The sequence below is a fragment of the Camarhynchus parvulus genome, chromosome 2 (assembly GCF_901933205.1).
Source record: "Camarhynchus parvulus chromosome 2, STF_HiC, whole genome shotgun sequence".
Taxonomy (NCBI): Eukaryota; Metazoa; Chordata; class Aves; order Passeriformes; family Thraupidae; genus Camarhynchus; species Camarhynchus parvulus.
In genome coordinates, this window is record NC_044572.1 from 129,517,779 (window position 1) to 129,541,544 (window position 23,766).

Consider the following 23,766-nt stretch of genomic DNA (forward strand, 5'->3'; position numbering starts at 1 on the left):
TGTAGTTGCTGCAGCTCTCACTCATTATCCTGTCTTCGTCTGTGTTGACTGTAATAAAATATTTATAGATAAAAGTCTTTAGCATTGAATAGACAAACAGAAGCAAGACAGATTTCTCAAGGACCTAGATAAAATTTTTGTTAGTTTCTATTGCAAACAGGAAAAATTGAGATCTTACTAAAAAGTAGTTTGAAATAAATAAATTAATTAAAATGGTTGTTGGTGTAATAAAAAGTCTATTAGCTTTTGCCAGTGGAGGAATTCAGCTTCTTATTTATTGACATGCAAGGTTTGAAATGCTTATCAACAACATCATAATGTTGTTGTACTATTAACTGTCTTTATTAGTCTACAGAGAGATCAAACCATAGTTTTTAAATAATTTCAAACATTTGTATCTGACAGCCTTATGATTGAAAATATAGAATGTATGTGTAATACTAGGTCATTTGTTTTATAAACCACACTGTACTGCAATTAATCAAGAAGAATTTGCAATGCCAATGCAAATTTGGGTCTATCAGTCTTATTGTTAAATTAGAAGAGACATCCTTTCTTGGGTCCGGTGCTGACTGAAATCAAACTGTCTCAGTTGACTCCTGAAGTGCCAGGTCAGCAGGTGTTTGGTATCTTAAAAAAAAGAATGCAAGTTCCTACTAGTTACAGTGAGTTTTCCTGAATTCCTACAATATTTTGAAAGCAAAACTTTATCAATCTTTTCTTTCTCTACTATTCCTCCTAAATAAAGACAAGACTTTCTTTTCTCTTTTCTTTTTTCTTTTTTCTTTTTTCTTTTTTCTTTTTTCTTTTTTTTTTTTTTTTTTTTTTTTTTTTTCTTTTTTCATTTCTCTTTTCTTTTCTTTCTTTTTCTTTTTCTTTTTCTTTTTCTTTTTCTTTTTCTTTTTCTTTTTCTTTTTCTTTTTCTTTTTTTTTTCTTTTTTCTTTTTTTTTTTTTTTTTTTCTTTTCCTTTTTCTTTTTCTTTTTCTTCCCTAGACATCTACTGTGGTTCAAACTACTGTCATGTAAAGCAGGTATGTTACAGATGGTGAGTAACACTCTGACCAACCATTACTGGTCATTTGTGTCAATTACCATATGATTCTCCAATTTTTATCACTTAAAAATCATTTTAAAGGTAAGGATATAGAGTTCAAGGCTAAATCTAATCTGTTTTCCTGAAGAAGTAAGTAGATAATTTTCTCTATCTCATCATCCATCTGGAAACTTCATCCTTTTGCTACATCCACAGGTTCTAATTTGGATGTGCACTCCCCTTTTTTCTTTGCTGTTTGGAGCATCTCTTCCTATAGCTAGCCGCCTGCTTGAATCACTCACATGATTCTAATTTGTACACGGTACATTATACCACCTCTAAAGGGAAATGAAGAGAAAGATATTTTGCAAACCCACATTGTTTTCTTACTTGAATCCTCTGCCTTGAGCTAACATTTTCTATAATTCCAGGAACATGCTGCTGGTTAAAAACAAATTCAGTAAAGACTCAAACACAGATGTAATGAGAAGTGTTTCTTTCTCACTTGTGGTAAAAAGGACTATCCTGAGTGTTATTGATAGATCAATGATACATGAATTACACAGTTCTGTTCATAATTCATGGTTTGTAAACTTCATTATATACATATATAAACAGGGGAACTGAAACAGATCAAAGAGTTTGAAGGAGTATGAATATGTAAAGAGCTTGCACATCTCTCCCACACTTCTGTGGTCATCTTACTGTGTTTTATTGCCAGATGTTTGAGGATTAGGATCTTGACAAGATGTACTTGAATCTAAGAATCATTTCACATTCTTAAAGTAAATGAAAAAGGCAAGTAACTCCCTGGTGTGCATGGCTGGACATGCAGGCTCAGGCCCCTTTTGCCTTGCTGTCTCTGTCCCCCTGCAGACTTCCATCTTTCTGAGTGCCGTGGGTAGCAGCTGAAGTCAGCCATAGGGGCTCAGAGAAATGGACACAAGGCAAAATTTTGATTGTTGAGGCCCACATATTGCAATTAACTAAGTTCTTCCTACTGAAATTCTCTTGGAAACTCCATTTGACTCTTCAAAATGTTTTGGAACAAGAAAATCAGAACTCCTGCAGATGGTTACTGAAAAACAAGTATTTGCCTTATACATACATTACATCTTTTCTTAATTTTCTTCAGAACTATTTGGCAGCTTATGATTACCATCCAGGCTGGATAATGTTTACTGTGAAAAAACTTTGATGTACCATATCATCAGAGGCAGGACTCAAAGAAGTTATGTACTGTTGGTAAAATATATACTGAATTCACCTGCAGACAGCACTCACCTACTTTATCTAGCTGAAAACTTGTCCTGGGATTGCTACTCTGCCATGTATATTCACTTCTACTGTAACTTTGAACATATGAGCAGGAAAACTGCATTTTCAGCATTTCCCTTGGTAATTTAAGCCATGCCATGCTTAAATGCAACTTTCCTTCAGAATCCAAGACAAGGTTTTCTTACTCAATTATGGGACAAAATTGACATCACGCACACAAGAAGCCCAACTTAGATCTTACAACATAATCCAGAAAGCATGCAAATTGCTAGCTCTAAATCAGTCCTTGCACAATGAAGAATATTCTAAATGTAATAATGTCTTTGGATTATTATGTGTATCTGGATTTTAAATGAAATAACAATTCTTCATTAATCTTATGTAATGTCTGTGTGGTGCTCAAAATAAGCACCCAAATATCATCTGAACTACAACTCTGGCAGAATTTAGGCAGTATGGCTCTTGACCTAATGGTGTTCATACAAAGAATAAAAAAAGAAAATTATATCAACATTTAAAATGTGGTGTTTCAGATGCCCAACAGCCAGGGTAACCAGTCCATTCAGATTCCTGGGGGCTTTTATGGCAACATTTGCAGCAGCAATACCTGCCTGATCTGTCATTGCTGTGGCTCCTGGCTTGAGATTTCCTCAAATTTCCTCTTTAGTGATGATATGACTACTTTAAAAAGGAAAGAGACTTTCTTGTAGCACATACCAACAGGAGTGTGGAACTCAAACTCATAAGTACATCTCTAAATGAAAAAGCTAAAACAAAAAGTACAATTAATGAATGCTGCCTGGCTCTGCATGTCTCAGATGAAATATGTTCTGTTAAAAGGTCATTACGATAATTTATTAATAGACATTATATATGTATTATATACATAATAGGTATTAATATACATAATAGATGTCTACATATATATAAAAGTTTTGGTGTTGGCTTAATGTTGTGTACTGGAAGCATCTTTTGGCTATGGTACAGCTGTGATGCTGAGCCACAGTTAAGTCTGACTCATGAACCATCTTGAGGAGATAACAGGAGGCACCAAACCCTGCACTGAATTTAGATTTAAAAGAGGTTACTCACAATCTTCAAATTAAGTATATGTTCAGAGGTTTTGGTGGTTTTTTTTAAAAATCATAACCTTAAAAAAATTTGACTCCTGAAAGTTTGGCCCTGCAATGCCTAGGTTTGTGGAAATCGCCCCAGAAACTTGGTTCTTCATGAAGTTCATAAAGAAATGTAAATGTTAATCCCTTTGTTGCCAATCCTATTCTAACATCCAGAAGACACGGAGTTTTGCTGCCAGGGCTGGGCAAAGGACCTTGGGAGCCACAGAAGATTGGCAGATCTGTCCAGCTCTCTGTGAGACCTTGAGCTGGTCACCCTGTGCTCGCTCTCAGACACTCTTCCAGGACAGATGCTCCAAACCTCTGTGCAAACAGCAGTTAGCAGCAGTCAAGTCACACCTGCACCTCAGACTGTCCTGTAAAAAACAGTAGGAGCCAGCTTTGCTTTCTGTGAGGTGTAGATTTCTGCTGTTTTGTGCTGATTGTGATGTAAGAGCACACAGGGGAACTCAGGCGGCCAAACAGCTGCAGGGAGCTTGTACATGAGCTGGGCACCAGCCTGCTCAACCTTGTACAAACTGGTGTCTTTCTCCATACCAGATCCCTCTGGGCCAAGGCAGGAGGTGAATGCCCAGCACCACAGCTGGAGAAAACGTGGTCTGCAAGGCAGAACTGCAGGCACCAAGGGAGCAGTGAAACTGAGCAAGTTGAAGGTTGGGCAACCATCGAATATGCTCTCTAGGCATCCCTTTTGGAATTAAAATACAAGACCTTTTTTGAGTTTTCAGTATACAAAAAGATAAAGAATTACCCCAACTGGTTATTTTCTGCATTAATTTATGGATTGCCTTACAACAGCAGTTCTTTATTAGTCAAAAAATTGCAAAGGAGAAAAAAAATTCCCTTACAAAATGTTATAAAATATGAAGGACGGAGATGTAGACAAACCAGCCTGTTTCTGATTTTTCTGTCTGCAGCTTTCTATCATTAAGTGCTATTATATTTCTGTTGGCTGCATTGAAGACACCTTTTATTGAAGTTTTGTCCTTTATATACTTATATGGTGTCCTTAAGTCACCTCCTAAATCTGAGTTATTAAAAGTATTGCATTTCCTGAGCTTTTCACTGGATGGCATATTTTCCAGTTCTCTAATGGTTCTTTCAGTCCTTTGCTATCCCACTCCAAGGTTTTTTAAACATTCTGCTTGAATTCAGAGCTTTAGGGTGTAGCCAAAATAGAATATGTTTTCTTTAATGCTGCAGATAAAGAATTTAAAGCACTGGAGTAAAAAATTTATCCTTGCAGAGTTTGTCTTGAAACACACTCACTTAATAAGTATTCTTTGCTCACATACAGCTGAGATTTATCATCTGTTTTGCAATCTATTTCATATGTGCAAAGCTGTCACTGCAGCATTATAGTTCCCTAGTCAAAATATTGTGTTATGTGAGTGCTTAAGAAATGTCCAAGTGTATAATGTTTACACTCAACCCCATATTGATCCTTTCATAGCCCATTAAAAAGAAAGAAAAAATGGATATTTTGACAAAATCTGTTTCCCTAAGCAGTCCTGTGTTCTATTACCAGTTTTGTGAGTAATGTACTGAATGACAGTATTATGGAAAAATTTAGGTAGGAAGTGACCAAAAAATGCCCAAGGATGGTGTCCAGCATCTCTAACTTATAGCCTCATATGATGAATCTTCTATTTTACCTGAAGCCAAGGAACTTTACCTTAGAAACTCTCCATAATATGATTTTTATTTTTAGTACAACCACTGGTGGTGGTGGTGATGGCATTTGCCAATATTTTGGCTCTGCACCAATCACTGCATTTTAAAAGACTGAAGAGGAAGACAACTTTGAAAAAGCAGCTGTAGTGAAAGGATGAATGATTAAAGGCGTCTTGAAAATACTACTTGATAGTAGTAGATATAATATTGTAGGTATAGAATAGTTTAATTTAATGTGCACCTGGTAATGTTGGGGGAAAAAAATCAACCCTCTCTGCCCCTAAATATCTGGAAAAATCATTCAAATGTAAGATAATATTTCACAGGAAAATGCATAAAAGAAAACTGCAGTAAAAAAAAAGGGGTATGAGATGCTACAGAAGATCTGTAGTAATTTTGGTATGGTTTGTAGCTAAGTTAAACCTGGTTAGGTAGTGAGAAGATACTTCTAATACTGCCACTGAATCCAACCCAAAGGAAAAGTTTCACTTACAGTCAGATAAATAAAATATTTTTCTTCAAAAGATAGAAAAATCAATCATCTACTTTGATATCTACAATAACTACAGTTAGGAATGCTAGATGGAAGCAAAAAAAAAAAAAAAACTAGAAGAGAGATGAAATACCATAGTATAAAATCACAGAATTACTGAATCATCAAGGTTGGAAGAGACCCTCAAGATCATGTATTAGAGAGGGTTAATCCACTGGCAAACAGGTGCAGCTGCATATATAAACTGAACTAAAAGGTGACCATCAGTCTTCAGCGGCTGTGGCCACAGCAAATGATAATGAAATCCTTGACCACATCAGGAGAAGTGGAGAGGGCTTGCACCGTGTGTCGTGTTTAGTTTTGCCAAACACCCTCTCAGGAGCCACATACACAGCAAGAACTTGCTGAGTGAAACAAGAGTGAAAGCTGAAAATGATTGCTATCACTAAATGCCCTAGGCAAGCCTTGGAGAACAAAATGAGTTCTTTAGGTTTAAAGACAATGTTGATATTAGGAAACAAATACAAAATTGCCACAAATACTTTTAGACTGGAAATTAGTAGGAAGTGTCTAACTACCATGAAGGTCTGACACAGTCCTCTAACAGCAGGAGGAAAGTCAATTTACTGCTGTTTTACTTAAAGCACGGGCTTATAATGCAAAATCTACTTTCTGAAATGTGGTTTTTGTATTAAGTGATTGCCTATCATAACTGAGAAGCAGCCTACATCACTTCTTCCGGACTCAGAGTAATCCTTCCAAGCACTAAGAGAAGACAGGAAAGGAACAAATGGACCCAAAGTCTCAGGTATCTAGTCAGCAATCTTCATGAAGCTTAAGAATTGCCTGATTTTTTTTCTTTGGCCAGATTTTTGATTCTTTGCATATCAAAGCATGGCTTGATAGAAGCATCCAGCTTTTTCTTACTTAACATCTTCCAATCTTCCTCTACCCATTGTATCAAATGTTGACAGACTGAACAAAGGCTCTCTCAAACCCAAAAGTCACACGATGGGAGTGGAGGACAGAAGCTCATCATTTGAGAAAAGACAAGCGGCAAAGAGACTGGGACTTTGAAATATGGGGATTACACAGTACTTCTGGTGTGGTATAAATAAATTCCAAAGTCAAATAAAGTCAAATAAAAGTCCCCTATCTTCTGTGCTGTCTCTTATGAAACAAAGAGATGCTTTGTGCTGACTTGCTGCCATCATCCCTTCCTCTAGTCTCCCTCTGGGATACCTTCCCTGTGTTCATCCTGCCAACAGCAGCCGGCTGCACAGCCTCTGGGAAGAGCACTGGTGATGGGCTCTCCTGTGTACAAACTGGAGCTAAAGCCACCAGAGTTACTCTGGGCTCTCACATGATCTTGTCACTACAACATTTTCTCCTGACTTTCGTCTTCCTCTGGCAACTCAGCTGATGCCCCAAGCCGCAGCACAGGGAAATGGAAGTATGGTTTCTGTATTTTCAGACAGTAAAGCATTAATTAGGACCATGACTGGGCCTCAGCCTATGCTACATTACAAAGATGAAACAGAATGGGAGAATTGTTCTGCACTTGGCCCTGCTGGGTTTGCTATAATGTCTAGCAGTGCTCAGTTGCATTTTTATTTTTTCCCTTTTCTCTGGCTACAGGAAAGGTTCAGGAGCCAGTGCTCAGAATTAAAGATAAGGTGAATCCAAACACTTTCAGTTTTAGATTTGCTTGTTATCTATATGCTTCCTTTTAGAGATTAGATTTTGTACACCCACATCACAGGCAATTAATTGTGCCTTACAAAACTTACACAAAATAGCTCTGCTGATTGCCAGAGTTACTCATTATTCCAGCAACTATGAGGGGTAAAAGTTTCCCGTGTCGGACTCCTCTGGCACCTGATGTACTGCAATTGGCATGGCTTGGCAATTTATGTCTTTATGCTGGAGAGTGACAGTGGGTCCTGCTCACCTCTGCCATTTAAATGGCTTTCACTGGGGTTTTGTTTGTTTGTTTGTTTGTTTATTTTCCAGGGAACACAAATCACAATTGCTTGGGAACAAAGCAGGAATTTTATTTTTGCTTCTTCAGTACCGTAAGTGCTGATATAAACCCCACACTTAGTTTTTCCACCTGGACTACTGACCGCGCCGCTGCTGTGTCAGCTAGGAAACGACGGTCCCTGCTACTTGGCCAACTTATTTCAGGCTTCCCTCAGCGTTTTCCCCGACGGAGGCTCCCACCGGTTCGCCGCGGTGGCAGACACCGCATGAATCACCAGGGACTGTTTGCCTTGGCCCGCGGGGAATGGGATATCCATTCCCCGACGTTTCCTTTGGTCGGCTTCCCTGGAAGCAGCGGTCCGGGGAGCACGGCGCTGGCCGGGGAAGGATGCGCTGAGCCGCCAGACAGAAACCACACCGCTTTTGTCTAGCGGGAACCCACGGCCCACTCCGGGAGAGTCCGCTCGGCCGGAGCAGGCGCTGCCCCTGGGGCTGAGGGAGCTCCCCTCGCCGCCCGCCACAGCTCTGGCAGGGAGGAACCAGCAGCGGGGCCGAGGTGCGCGGGGCCGGGCCGGGGCCACCGCGGCCGGGAGCCCAGAGGGGCCGGCAGCCCCTGTCCCTGACGGGGCTGGCGGGAGGGAGCGGGCCCTGCGTCCCTCCGACCAAGCGGGAACGCCTGGGGCCGACAGCCCGTGTCCCGCAAGAGCCGTCGATTCCCTCTCTTTCCTCCCGGCTGGTGTGAGGGAGCGAGAGAACAGTCCGGTCCCAAACAGGGGGCAGGCGGGAAGGAGTGGGAGGGCAGGTCGTACCCCTCAGGGGGGCAGGAGTGAAGAACCGCGTCCCTGACGGCAGAGGCGGCTGAGGAGCGAGGAACGCGGCTCTCCGCGGCTCCTCCCGTGGCCTCCCGGCGCCGCGCCGGCTCTGGAGGTCTGGGCATGGCAGCCGGTGTCTCCATAGAGGGATTCCCCGCTTTTCCTCCCCTTAGTGCTGAGCCGGGCTCCTGCCGCCGGGGACGGGGCTGGCGGGAGGCGGCTGCTCCCGGGGGGCGGGCGGGGGAGCGCCGTCCGGGGCCGCGCCGAGGGGAGGAGGCTCCGCGCTCGCTCCCGACCGCCGCCGCTGCCGCGCCGAGCGGAGCGGCCCCGCCAGCCTCTCAGGTAAGCCCGGCTCTGCCGCCTGCCCTGCCCCGCCTCGCCTCTCCCGCCCGCCAGGCGGGTCCGCGGCGCTCCGCCCGGGGACACCGCACCCCGCCGCGTCCCGCGCCGCCCGGCGGGCTCGGCATCGCTGCCATCCCGAGTCTCTGCACTGCCGGCGGCCACCCCCGCCCCGGGGCCCCGGCTCGGCGGAGGGGCGGCCCTGCCCCGGGGGCCCCTCCGGGTGGGGGGGCGGCCGGGAAGGCCCCGCGGGCGGCGGGGGCCCGGCGGGGAGCGGGAGGCCGAGGCGAGGGGCCGCGGCGGCGTCTGGGGCTGGGTTGGGTGTTCGCTTGCTGGGTCCCGCTGGAGCGGTTTGCTGCTCGTGGTGCAGCCCGCAGGAGAAGGGTTTCCCTTTCCTTTGGGCTGCGTGGGTCTGAGCAAACTCTTAATTTGTCCTCCTCCCCGTGCATGCCGCGGTAACTCATTTAACAGTATCTGCTGTAAGGAAACACCCCCGGTGTGTTGTAAGATCAGTGCAGCTTCGGAACCGAACTTGGCTTAGAAACGTGTTCAAGAGTAGCCTGCAGGTGTCTTGACCAGCTTGCAGCAGCGCGGGCTGCGGCTTCTCCCCGTGCCAGGGAACAGCTCACAGGTAGCTCAGGGCTCACCTGGGGCGTGCAGGGCTTCCTGAGAGCCCTGCGTTTGCTGGAGGTGGAAGGAGTGAGGGGCTGTTTGCTGAATGTAATATACTTACACTGGAAACTTTACTGAGATGGTGCTCCTTAATCAAAATATTATCATGGCATCTTTAATGAGCATGTATTCCTGCTTCAGAAGACAGTCCTTTCTGTGTCAAACTGGCCTCTATCAGTGCTAAACTGTAGAATATTGTTCACTGAGAGAGAAGAATGCAATCTGCTGATTTATGTAATGCTTCCTAAGTGCTTGGGTTTGCTTGTGGGACCATTGTTCTAAAGGTGAATGATCCTGACTGAGGTCTGAAAAGGTGACATGTTGTGTTACATGTTATAGCTGCACTTCTGTCAAACAGCTGACTACTTCAGAAGAAATCATCAAACTGTATCCCATAAAAAATTCTCCTTAAATCAAGAGCTAGATAAAATACACGTACAACTTTTCCATTAAATCCTACAAAATCTACAAAATAGTGTTGGAGTATTACACTTCTCATGTAGATGTCTCAGCTTTAAGCACGAGATTTTCTAAACTTTTCGTCATGTAATATATATCCCTGTAATATTCAACAAATTAAATTTGATTTGTTTTAAATCTTCAGAAAATGCAGCACTCAGTTACACAAAGCTGCAGTTAAGATCCTTAATCCTGCACTCAATATTCACACCTAATTACTTTATGTGAGTCTCTCCATTGACTTCACTGGCATTTCTCACGAACAAGGGAATGCACATTCTACTTTTTATGAGCTGGGGCTCAGGGACCCAGCTGTGATGGTAAAAGATGTTTTAGTCAGTCCAGGCAAACTACGGAAAGGCTAATCAGATCTAAATACTCTCTCATGACTTATAAACCATCTCCATAGGAAGGTAAAACAGTAAGCACTATTTAATTGTATTGTGGGTATCATTAACAAGCTCTTTTTATACAGTGTACTCATTGTTAGTGTTTTCATTATGAGCAAAGAGTATTTGGGATGGAGTGGGTCTCATCCCCAAATTATTGGTTTACAGTGGTGCTGGTACTGGGGTCAGTGTGACTTTGCAAATAAATTTCAGAACCATAGTATCCTTTTTTTCTCCCAAACCTTTCTGTTTGCAGTTAAGTCTGTTGTGGCTTGTGACTACTTCAGAGACAAAACTAGGCAGCTTACATGTGTATAATATGTCATATAATATATGCTTTCATTTAAATACCTACTGTGGATAGTCAATTTTCTCAGTTTTCCCATGCTACTTTTCTGGGCATGTTGTGGAAACTCTGATGTCTAGATGAGATTCAGTACCAGAAAGTGCAAATGAGTCTTTCTCAAAACAACAAGATAATGAAAAGGTCTATTGTCCAAGTGGCAACTGAAGAAAATCATGGCATAGAGATTGATGCTGTCATAAAATAAGAATTCCCACTGCCAGAGCTTGCTGTCTGACCACTGGAAACTATGCAGAGTAAACCATACTATGGGTGTACTGTTCTATAGCTCCACCATTAGCTTTTATGTGATGAGAAGTTACTGAAATGGTCCTCAACTTCATCTCAGGGGTTGGACCTGATGGCTTACATAGGTCCTTTCTACCTAAATATTTTATCATTATGTGATTTAGAGTTATTCATGTTACAACAGTGATATCAGGAAGTCTGTATGTCATTGAGACAGATGACTTTAAATTAAGCAACAGGTCGCTTAGTCTTCTTCATTTCATTAGAGCTGTAGAAAATTAAATTATATATGTAGTACATATACTCTAAGCCCATTAAATAACAAAGTCTGTTGTGTAGAAGTCCCACTATGATATTTACATCTGACAATAAAATTGAATGCTGATCTCTGCTCTTTCTGATAAGCTGTATATTTTGGTGTCTGAACTCATCAGTTCCTGTGTGTGCTTATCTGGCCTTTGTGCTTGGATAGGCAAGTTGTCCTTTCCCCATCCCCAGCACTCTTTGGACAGCTTCCAGAATGCGGTTGCCCTCCTGTGTCCTGTAGCTCCTTTGGTTATGCTCTGCACATGGGTATCCTATACAGGGTTGGGTTTCTGGGCATATTTGGCTGATTACCAAGTGTCATTCACCTCTCCTTAGAACTGCTCTGTAATGCATTTTGTGTCTTCCCTGTACTGTTTCAAAATCGAAGTTAATTTACTCCACTGTCACATTTGATTTTGTTAGTCCAAGTTACAGCTGCGCTGTGGGATTTTTTGGCAGCAGCTGAAATAAATAGCTACTGGTGGAGATTCAGCCACAGCCCTATTCCTATGCAAGGCAGGGGCATCTCTCAATACAGAAAGCACTGGAATATCCTTTTAGTTGCCAAGGTAGGGATATGTGTTGGATGAGGAGGACTGTATGGAAGCTTAGGAGACAAGGGTGGAAGATTTTGTGAGTCTGTGGTTGTCACCCTGTCCCTACCACTATGCAGACATGTCTGGAGCAGACATTGCTCTCACATGCTAGGCGTATGTCCCACTGCAGACACAGAACAACCTGTGGCCATGAAGCTTCATGGACCCATCCAAAGAATTCATCCTAGTCTTCTCACACTGGAGTACACAACTTCTGGTCCTAAATCCACCTCCGATTCAGGTTACTCATACTGTCTGGACACTCATTATTTCAGATTGATACAAGACTGGTGTTGCCAAGTCAAGAGTTCCTTTTGTTATTGTGGTGGCTTGCTGTGCTTCTGTGAAAGCTGTTTGTAATTGGGTTGGCTGTCTCAGAATACACCACAATTACTAATTGACTTTCAGATAATGAGTTCCCCAGATTTATCTCATACTACTGACAGCACAAATGGCCCAAGGCAGCCTCTTAAAAGGAACTAAAAAATGTATTAACAAGTGAGTACTGCTCTGATGCTTTGCAGGACATGGTGCAGTTGTGGGCTCATGGGCATCTGGGTTCATGGGCACCTAGTGCCTGCCATTAGGTTTGAGCAGCATGTGAGGAATTTACAAATTTACAGCACCTGCAACTTTGTTTCTTCTTGGTGATTTAACTCTATTGGTGAAATGTTGTTGATAGCCATGATTTAGAATAGGTGTCTACGGGTTCTGTGCTGCTAAGCCTAGTGAAGCCTTCATTATGCAGCAAGGAGTTACAGAAAATCCAGTGCATCACTTGGTGAAACAGGGTGACAGTAGAGTGCTTCTTGCGGATGTGCTAAATATCACCCTCCCAGCTGTGGCCACCTGCCCCAACGCAACACCTGCATGGCTAGGGACATGATATATATATATGATATACAATGATGATTTGTGATATTGGACTCTGTGGGCCTCTATAGGTATTTTTTAGAACTGGAGAATGCCTGTGTCAGCAACTGGTCCAGACAGACAGAGGAAATTACTAATACTCTGTGTCCTGATGCCCATGCTACACAGTGATATTAATGATTGGTGAATTAGTAATGCATGTGCTGGCTTGTGGATAGTGAAGTACTTTGGAATATATTGTAACTGATAGTTAAAAGGGCTTTACAGTGCCTACAGTCCTTTTTTTTGTTTTAATTTCTGAGATGGTGGGATTGAGAAAGAGGTATTTTGTGGCTTTCATGTAATAAGACCTCATTTATTTTTCCAAGTAACTCACCATGTTTGCTAAACTGGGGAAACAGACTGATTTCATTGACTCACATAGATTGCTTGCAGTTCATTTACCTTCAGTGAAAGTTTTTGATTTGATCACGATTTCCTATTACCTTAAAAAGGAATGCTGAAAGAACTTCAGAATGGTTCTCTTCTATGAACTTATGTTCTTTATAACTTAGAAATACTGAAGTTAGGTCTGTTGGAAGCTTAATGAGAGTAAATGGCTGTCTCTTTTAACTAGGCAACAAGAAAAGCCAAAGGCAACCTCTGTAGTGCTAAGCCTCTGGTGCTTTTTTGTCTTCTCTTTCTCTCCCATCTATGAAGAGAAATTGTACAGGGTTCAAGAGGGGGATACTATTTGCAGGTATTGATGTTGCACGTAACTGTTGAGTATTTCCCCTTCTGTGTATTGTGCCAGTTGTGTTGGTAGCTGGAGAAGGTGGAGAGGCAGGGATTTGTGGAGTTTATGTTTCTGATTTAGCCTTGGGAGGAAACTTGTATTACAAGACAAGGAGGGAGACAATACAGAGGAACAAAAGGTATGAGCTGAAACATATTACTTGTTTTCAAATTTGTTTTTCAGCATGATCTGCTCAGCAAAGACAGGTACATTTTAAGGTACTTGAGTGAAAAAAGGTGATCTTACAGGCCAGTGGAGGGGTTTTCTGCTTCTCTGTAAAAGAAATTTTCCTGAAGTGTGGTAAGAGGTGGGAGGACACTGACTTTGGCATAAGCCACAGAGCATCTCTTTTCCCTTGATATTATTTAAGAGGTATCACAGTGAAGAGGACAAATATTAATACCCTGCAACAAGCAGTGGAGAAGGTCACTGATTTATTACCACTGACACTGAATATTCAGTAATGTCTCTGCCCAAAACAGCCATCAATCCCTTACAAGGAGACTTCCATGGCAAGATATTTGAAAGCTTAGAAACAGGCTTGTATTGTTTCAGTGCTGTCCAGCAAAGGAAATAGGTATTTTAAAGATGAAATCTCAATTTTATTTTTTAGTATTCCTACACTGTGGTTCATAAAAGTCCATAACAGTGCATCAGAAAAATTCCTCTGATGCATGGGTATATGGCTAAGCTAGCACAGGTAAAATTGATAAGATCACAACATGGCAATATTCAGCTCTTGGCTAGCAGCCAGTTAGGGAATGAGGGAAGCCTTAAAAGAACAGAGAGCCTGTCTGTTTATCTGCCATCTTCTGGGAAAATGTCCTCTTTTATACCAAACTTCTTCTAGACAGCTGCAGATACGGCCAGCAGCCCTCACCAGATTGTACCTCTGTGAGCAGCAGTTGTCTCTTCTCTGGTAGCAGCTTCCTCACGCGTCCAGCACAGCGATGTGCTGCACTGAGTGCTCCAAGGCTGCTGTGAGAGCCCCACTCTTCTTCCTCTCACTGTGGGTAGAGGAGTGGAGCAGTGAAAGCTGGTGAATCTGGTGCTCAATCTGGTAAAGCCACATGGACTGGCAAACCTCTTGCTGGGTATTTTTTGTGTTTGTTTTTGGTTTGGGGTTTTTTTCTTGTTGTTGTTGTAGGTTGTTGGTTTTGGGTTTTTTTGTTGTGTTTTTTTGTTTTGTTTTTGTTTGGTTGTTGTTGTTGTTTTTTGTTTTGGTTTTTTGAACTGTTCAGGATGTTTGTCTTGCAGTGACTTGGTCTTGGGTCTGCCATGGGGAGTTAGTTCCCAGTGGTATACTGCTGACAGCTGGAATTAAAGTGCTCAAAATACATTCACCAGGTAGCCACAAAAATATGACTTTGTAACTTTGGTACTTTGGGAATGTGTTCTCAGCTGGTAGAGCAAGGGTTAACCAGCCCCAGAGGGCTGTGGCAGAAGAGCTTAGCCTGCTGGAAAAATGAGGTTAAATACCAAACGTGGTGCAGTAAACACCATCCAGCTTCTAGAGTGAAGACAGGAGACCTTGCAGAAGGCCCAGAGGATAAACAGAGAACCATGGGAGGACTGTATGAGGAGCAGCCAGGCAACCACAATACAGACTGGTCATGTAAAAGCAGCACTGGACACAAATGTGTACCTGGAGCTAGAGCCAAGCACCCAAGTCCAGGCTGTCATCACCCCAGGAAAGCAGCACAGAAGCTTTCAGTGTGGATGAAGGGGTGACAGCAAGCTTGGATCAGTGTATGTCATCACACATACAGCCTTTGGCTTTGGGGTTTTTTGGTTTTTCCTTCTCCCTGAAAATGAATGAAATTTTGCTTACATTTTTATTTTAGATTATATGTAGTTTTTTGGGTTTTGTTTTTTTTTTGAAGATGAGGCAACTGAACATCTTTGCTGTTAAGTATAGCTTTTGTTTGAAACAGTATTTTAAAACACTGTTGGTGAGGGTAGGAGTGTGTTCATAGTAGATTTTATCCTTTTTGGTGGATCTCTAAGTAGATTTATTTTCTGATTATCAGACTAGAGATATTGAGATATGAGCATCTAAAGTTTCTGAATCCAAAGTAAGTACTATTGAACAATATGTTATTCAGTGGTTCTGTTTCTCTAGTACTCCAACCTTACTTTTCAAAGGGATTGGTAAAAATTACACTAAATTGAAAATATTTAATGTATTCCAGAATTCAGTGACAGCTAATGAATGATTATGGAGACTATTCAGTTTATATGGTCAGCTAATCATATATTTGTATGTTATGTAAACATTTTTCTCACAGAATTCAAAGACTTCAAGTCACAACAAACACTCTTTTTTCTTATTTCTGGAGTTGCTTATGGACAGCTATGAGTCTAGTGAATTTGTAACTATGACCAAATATCAAAAATTGCTACAGAGGTATAAAATATTTTAAGTGTCAGAATGTAGGAGAGTTTATTTTAGGGTGGGACTGTCCTGAGTCACTGCTTTAGCACCATTTCCTTTGGCATCACGCTGTTACTGGGCTGTTTAGCAACGTCTTGTGAAGGCTCTGCTGCATTGTACTTGGTTCTTTGACTTGCCATCAGCCGCAGCTAAAATGACTTTTCTTAGAGTTTTGTGCCATTTTTACAGCTGTTTAGGGTGAATAGAAAGGAGGGATGAGTTAGGCCTCTGATAAGTAGTTAAGAGCAAGAAAGCCCTCTTGAGCATTCTGTTCATACCTAGTTCCTGTAACAGCCTTGCAACAAGGATATTTCTCTATTCACTTTAACCCTGGTCTTGTATTTGTGGGGTGCCCCGTGGCAGGAAGGAATGATGAATCTGACTCCATGTTCTTAAAAGGCTAATTTATTATTTTATGATACTATATTATATAAAAGAATACTATACTAAACTATACTAAAGAGTACAGAAAGGATCTTACAGAAGGCTAACAAGATGATAAAACTCGTGACTCCTTCCAGAGTCCTGACACAGCTTGCCCGTGATTGGTCATTAAGTCAAAACAATTCACATGAAACCAATGAAACATGCACCTGCTGGATAAACAATCTCCGAGCACATTCCAAAGCAGCAAAACACAGGAGAAGCAAATGAGATAACATTGTTTTCCTTTTTCTCCAAGTCTTCTCAGCTTCCCAGGAGAACAATCCTGGGGAAGGGGATTTTTGCAGAAAATATGACGGTGACACCCTGACAGCATGGCTTCTGATTTTCTAAAACATCAGTGCTAGAACTGGCATGTGTTCTTGGGGTCCATTTGCCTCGTGTGCTGAATGAGCAGGCCTGAGCAAGAGGAGACCCCTGGCACAGCCCTGTCTGTGTTGATGTTCTGAGGAGTGAAGAGATACCTGGGACTGATGATCTCCAGATGTAACAACTGTTACCTCCAGGGAAACACAATCCTATTTCCAGTGGTGTGTGTGCTGTTTCCAGTGTTCATCTGTTTCTGACTAGAACACTGGAAAAACTCTAGCAATAACACCATCCAGATGCCCAGAAATGTAATTATTTTGTGGCCATTTTTATAAACACCAGCTATTTCCATTTCTTTCCTAGTTCAAGTGTCCTTAAATCATGTATTGCCCATTACTGGATAATATTGAACACTGAAGTAAGGCTGGGCATTTTGAGTGCAAAGACTCATTTTGGCATGTGCACCAGAATGTTGTGTCTGCATTTGGGGCTGCTGAGTAGGACACACAAAAGGAAAAATAGATTTATAGTCAGAAAAATACATTATGTGTAATGGTTGTGTGGGAAAGACTGAAAAATAATCAACAAAATATCTTTATTAGTGAGAAAATATTTATTCAGAATTTTCCTTTCTGCCAGTGAATAGCTCATGGTGGGGAAAAAAATGAATTATCTTTCAGAACTGAAGCATTTAGTTGCCTTCTGTTACATATCTGCTTGTTAGATTTAGGGCCCTGTTAAAATTGTTTTCAAGCGTTAGTTACTTCACCAAGAATAATTGTTAAAATTTGCACTGCTTCAGAAGTTCCACTCAGATTCAGTTAAAACAGTTCTTTGTTATGAAAGTGGGTAGTTCTATCCATCTCTTGCACACCTAGGGGAGCTCTTTACTCAGTTTCATCCTATCACCCACTCCAAGACTGAATCCAGCTCCTGTGGTATGCTCTCAACCACAACAATAAAGATTTGGGAGAGCATAGAAGGAGCCTCTGTCTGAGGAAGCCACCAATGGGGAACACAGCCAGAAGATGAATCTCTAGAATGTCAGTCTTTGTTTTCTGTTTGTGGCAGAGTCAGCCATGGCTTTTATGATGCATTAAGCTCCTGGTCAGGAATAATCTCTTAATGTAGGAATTTTGGCTGTCAATTTGTTCTTCTGGATGGTAAAATTGCTCCAGAACCTATGGCAAGCTCCTTTCCATGCCTCAGGAGTCTATTCCTACAAACAAGATTAATCTTGCACTGGTATCTTCATGTCAGCAACCATGGACTGTCTTCTGAAAAGTAAGCATGAGTTGTCACCAGTTCACATTTATAGTTGCTGCTTCTAGAATATATTTTCTTCTCTCTGTTTTAATTCTCTGAGATTTTCTGCAGCAAGAATCCCTCAGACTACAGGAACCATTAAACTTATGAAAAAATTTGCAAAGGAACACTGAGTGGAATAACAAAAATATATTTGAGTCCTCCTGAAACGTGTTTATGCTGACAGGCTGAGTGAAACAAACTTCCTTTTCTTGCTTTAAAAATACTTATTATAAATTGTTGTCAATGTTGACTATGGACTTCAACTAACAATACTTAAAAATGCTATATAGGGACTGCCAACTGCTGTGTTATTGTGTAAACCTTATTTCTTGAAGTTGTAGGTATTGTTTGGTGCCTGTGTGTCTGCATGTTTGTATGTGATGGAAGTGAAGCAATGCCGCTGGGTGACTGATGTGGTTGGAATGCATCTTTTTATGTAATCAAAGAACTTATCTCCTTTTCTCCTCTTGCAGTTTTACATCCTTACGTGTCCCTCTATTTCATGAAGATGAAGAAAATGATTGCATGTTTCCTTCTGCTATTTGCACACACTCTGCTTTCCGCTGTCGTGGCAAAGGATCTCCCTGGAAGACATTTCACCCGAAGAGGGGATGTTAACCCACAATCTCTGCTGGGTAAGTTACACACAAAATACCCCAAACACCACTACCAAAAGCTGTCTCAAATACAAATGATAAAAGGCATAATCAGCTGGCCAAACCTTGGCTGAGTTAGTCTCTACCAAAAAGAGATTTTCATTTGCCAGCAGGCATGTGATAAAGTTTGTTGACCAGGTAGCAGCTGTTGAAAGAAGGTATTTACTTTTGGGATACCAGATTTACTTTATGTAAGTGGTATTAAATAAATACTTGCTACTGGACTGTTAGCTTGGAAAAAAAAAAAAGAAACAACTTTATTTTCAGTATTTAGAGAAAATACATGGTGGTCCATACAGGTTCTGTCAAATGAGCCTTTTACCATACTGGAAAGTTTTACCTGTCTACACGTGCATAATGTGCATAAAGATGATTGAATGGAAATCTATGGCTATTGAAATAAGGCTTGTCATTACATTACTTGATGCTAATCCCTTTATTTTTTCAGATTTACTTATAATGAGTAGCTTATTTTTAAATGAGTAATTTTTTACAATGAGGTAATTTTTTCCTCTTTTGGCAAAAATCTTAGTACAGGGTGTACGAGTTTCAGCTTGTGGACTGTTGTGATTTAAAATATAAGGTTCATCTCTCTATTGTTGGTCATCACCTGTGCATCGCCAAGCAGTCAACTTTTTCATTTCCTAACAGTTTGTGACTTACAATAACTGTCTTTTGCTAATTGTTTAAAGTAATTGTCAGGTTATGAGAACACAGCATGGATGGGGTTTGGACACAGCCTGTCATTAGGGATTAATGATTCCCATCAGTAGTAGATCTCATCAGGTACCTCTCTCCAACCACTGGGAGATGGTAAGTGGGCTCCATAAAGGTCACCTAACCCAAGTGGACATGAGGAATGTGAAATGTCCTGCAGAAGATATATTGGGAAGAAAGAAAGAATATGGGGGAATAGAGAGAAGAGCATCAAATTTATCAGTGAAATGCTTGTCTAAATAAAATGTAATCCTTTACACGATGTAAAACTCCATAAAGTACCGTTTACAATCTGTTACTTAAAAATGTTGATTTTCAATTCAACATTCAAATTGGACAAATTTAAAACAAAAGATAACAGATTTCCATTTCTTATTCATCTTTCTCAAAACTAATAGATGCAGTCCTGAAACACTTGGGGTTCTGCTACTGAACGCTGAAAACCACAGCTCTGGAGATCTAATTCACAAAAAACCATGGATATAGAACAACAAAAAGAAATACCCACATTCACACTTTACTTAACAAGAATCCCAAACTTTCTAAAACCTAAATTATAAAATGTGATTATGTAGGAGCCCTTCCCAAATATTTTAGGATTCCTAGCAAATACCTTAATGGAACTTATTACTGTAAGAAATAAACTGCCCGTCAATAGAAAATGATTGCAGAGACAAGTGTTATGAGGAGAAACAGAAAGTGTCACATTCCTCAGTTGCCATTTTCCCTGTGATTTTTTAAAAGTTCCTTTTATAGCCTCTCTTTCAAATTTTAATAGTGGAAAATATATGAAAGGGTTACCAAACCAACAATGTGTAGATTAAATTATTTATTTCTTCTTTCAAAAGCCAAGAGATTTCTGCTCCCTGCATTTGGAAACCACTGGATCCGTACTCAGTTTGGCATGTGCAGGATGCAAACAGTTTTGGCTAAAGGAACCTTTTCAAGACATTAAATGATGCAAAAAACTTGGAACATTCTCCGAGCCAGCCCATAAAAGTACGTGGCAGTTTGGAGTCAGACTCTTGGGCCTTGCTCTCTGCTTCAAGAAATTAGGTCACCTGCTTATGTGCAGCAACGTATAGAAAGAGTGGCATGGTAAAAACATGCCTCTCTGTAAAGAACAGAATATGTAAAGTGCCACTGTGCTGGAAAGTTGAGTGTTCCTTAAATGGCATAAGAACGAACAGGGCCCAAACATGATCTCAGTGACAGCAAGTAATACACTTAATTAAATCACTCCAGAATTCCAGCAACTTAACAGGGATTAGAAGTTGTCCCATTCTATGTAGTATTCATATTATAAGTAGTGGTGGTGATGACAATTGCTGCTGTTGTGTAAAGACTTGCTTGGCAGGCAAAATGGAGCAAATTAGCTGCAAAGAACCAACAGGTACCTGGAAAAGTAATAAAAATTAAGGTTGGGGGTTGGAATTTTTTTTGGATGGGAGTCTTTTTTTCAGGACTAAAATGAAAGTTTATGCTATGTAAATATAGCAGTATTAAAATAATTTTATTCCTTTTATCTTCTTTTCACCATATTTTAAACAAAAGTGTACTGCTGTGATAACTGTTTACTGGTAAAATAACAGCAGTGTCCACGTGCAGAAGTCAAAGTCATTGTTCTAGGAGACTGACAAGTTAAATAAGTAAAATGGAATGGATGAAAAATTCTGTGGGATTGTCCATATAGAGAGAAAAGTACTTTGAGATCCAGGTTTAGGAGGATTTAATTTTTCATCAGCCATGCACTAATACTTCATAGATTTCTTAATAGTCTTGTTAGGTCTAATTGCCTATACATTTTAACAAAGTCTTCTGGAGAAATGAATTGTGTCTAAAAAGATACATATTTTCTTATTCCTCAATTTTTCAACTAAATCTCAATGCATGTTGTTTTAATTTGGCAGGTCTTTGCATTGCTTATTGCTGTTTAAAATAATTATTGCTATAGCTAGTAATTTCTGAAAGAGCTGAAATATCTTGTTCAAGGATGTATAGAAAATAGAGTTTTTGGAACTCTTATTATGTGGCCCTTGAAAGCCAAACTCCTTTGCAGGTTTTTCTTTTATGAAACACTGGGTCAGACTTCCAAATACTAAAAACTTGTCAGTTGTGCCAAATTAATTAACTTTTAACATTTTCTTAAGTCCTTCTTGCAGCATATTAGATATGCATGTATTTCAAGTAATGAAAATTTGTATTATATTGCTGGAAGATGCTGTTTTCATGCAGCTGTATTTATGTTTTAAAGAATTGTTTCCATAGTTGTGCAAGGTCTTGTGAAACAGAAGGATATAGGATGGTCAGTTTCTCTTTTCTGTAGCAGATAACAGTCACCTTTCCCCTTTTCTGACATACGAACTTAATTTTGCCTTCTTTTCCCCCTCATCAGTACTTTGATCCAGATTTTGGATCAAATTTGGCTTATCCTGATTTGTGAAAGGAAAATAATATTTTGGCTTTTTCTAAAGAAAAGCAGTGATATGCTTGCTACATGGTTATAAAGATAAAATTCTGTCTGTTAGATTAGCTGATTCCCTTCAGACATAATGAAATGGCCTTCTGCACCTAAACAGAGTGATGAAGAGCAAGGTCGTTTGTCCAGAGTGGTGATTTCCATGCCATGTTTGCAAGGCCAGTGAGAGGTCCACAGCACCCTTCAGCAGGTTTCATGTCTGGAAGCAGCATGCATCCAGTCCTTGTAGATCCAAGCTGAAGTGCCTTTTTGGTGTGTGAAATTGTGGGGTTTGTTTCTGAAGCAGATTTGGGACTTAGGCCCTACTGCATCTTAATAATTTATTACAAAACAAAGCAAATCTAAATTCCTACATTGTAAAAAAAAAACCAAAACCACAAGTGTTTGTGTTTGCCTTTTTTCTTGGTTAACTCTGTTCTAGTAAACTGGGCATGTATTTCATTTCATATGGGCATACTTCTTTGGAAAGATCTGAAGTGAATGCATGAAAGCTGTAGTGAATACAGTGAAAGCTAGAATGTAGAATACTGTTCTAAGCAATAACATTCTTTCTGTTCCTTAGGAATACGAAATATGCAGATACATGATTTTGAAAATAACTGTGTAAGGAGAAAAGCTAATTTAGGGGGCATTCCTTTAGATATTACATGATACCAGAAGAAACAACAAAAAATTAACAGATACTGCACAAAATTAAAACAGAAGGGAAAGGAGGCCAAGAAGGAAATGTACTTGGCTCCTGTTCAATGGAAGCTGCTGCAAAACGCAAATGCCTCTGTCTGCATTAAATTATATTTTGCAACAAAATATACAAATATACAATGATCTGTTTTTTGCTTGTATATGTATGATTCCACTAATAATATGAAGTGAAGTAATAGGAACTATGTGGAACAATCACTAAGTTTATGAATCACTTGCTACATCCCGTTAAAATTAATTGAATTCTTATTAATTGATTCTTATCTCCAACACAGTTCTTAAATTTGAGTGTATGTAACTTTAGGGCTTAAGACATTATCAGGTTTAACATTCTGAGTTATTTTAGCAGCAGGTTAGAAGGGAAAGTATGTGACAAAAGTAAGCCCAACCCATCATGCTTCTGTAGAGTGCAGATAAGATTCCTGTTTAATTTTAGCTTAATTCATTGTATATTTATACAGTAAGAGCTGACCAGAGATCTCTAAATTCTGCTAATGTGCTCTGTTGAGCCAATGTGGGATGCTTTCTTCTGTAAGGAGCTAATTCACAGCCTCAACTTATGTATGTGTTATTTCTTCACATAAATGCAAGCCTGACAAGTTTTATGTCCTCAGACATAATCCTGTCAGAAAGTAGAATTATTGTAACTGAAATCTGTACTGCAATTGAAATGAGAATTATGTCTCAGTAACTACATCATGTGCTAGACATACTGTACTGGTATGGTACTGGGGGAGATGAAAACTCTTCCATGCAGCAGATAAAGGTAGGAAATGATTGCAAATTACATCTTTTGAATTACCATATAAGTAGTTAAAATACAAGCAAAATCCTAGCCAAGCTTTTGTAAGGATACAGGGTAATCAAATACCTATCCTTTTATTTACCTATCAGTTTTCTATTCAAAGCATGATGTTGTCATATAAAGAGGAACACATTATATTTGGAAAGAGAGCAAGCAAAGCATTTTACAGACTTTAGAATCACCTGGTTTTTCCTTCTGAGATGTGTAGATACAATCATTGTGTCTCAAGGCAATATTAGCAATGGTGTGTTTTGCTTCCCAGTAGTGCTTGTTTCAATAGCTGGGTGGTCACCCATGAACTTTACGCTGACTCTCAAAATTTCAACTTCCATCTTATTCTCTCAGCTGTTGGCCTCTACCCCACAGTAGCTGCTTTTTCAGATTCTGGGGTTTATCCACAGTAGAACACCCTCTCTCTGTGGCTTTGAGGCTTGGTAGCCTGGTTTGTGCTAAGGCTGTGCCTCCCCAGCCCCTCACAGAGATCCCAAAGTCTGAGAAAGA

General features: G+C 40.4%; 1 protein-coding gene across 3 annotated transcripts in view; it reads left to right on the plus strand.

Annotated features, from left to right (window-relative positions):
- The first annotated feature begins 8,670 nt into the window (after positions 1-8,670).
- The window catches only part of MATN2 (matrilin 2), a 66,094-nt gene continuing 50,998 nt past the window's right edge, over positions 8,671-23,766 (plus strand). For all 3 annotated transcript variants that reach the window (XM_030970958.1, XM_030970960.1, XM_030970959.1), the window contains exons 1-2: positions 8,671-8,752; positions 18,380-18,541. In XM_030970958.1, coding sequence (XP_030826818.1) covers positions 18,409-18,541 — 133 coding nt within the window. In that variant the 5' untranslated portion in view covers positions 8,671-8,752; positions 18,380-18,408. The remainder of the gene's footprint in view (positions 8,753-18,379; positions 18,542-23,766) is intronic.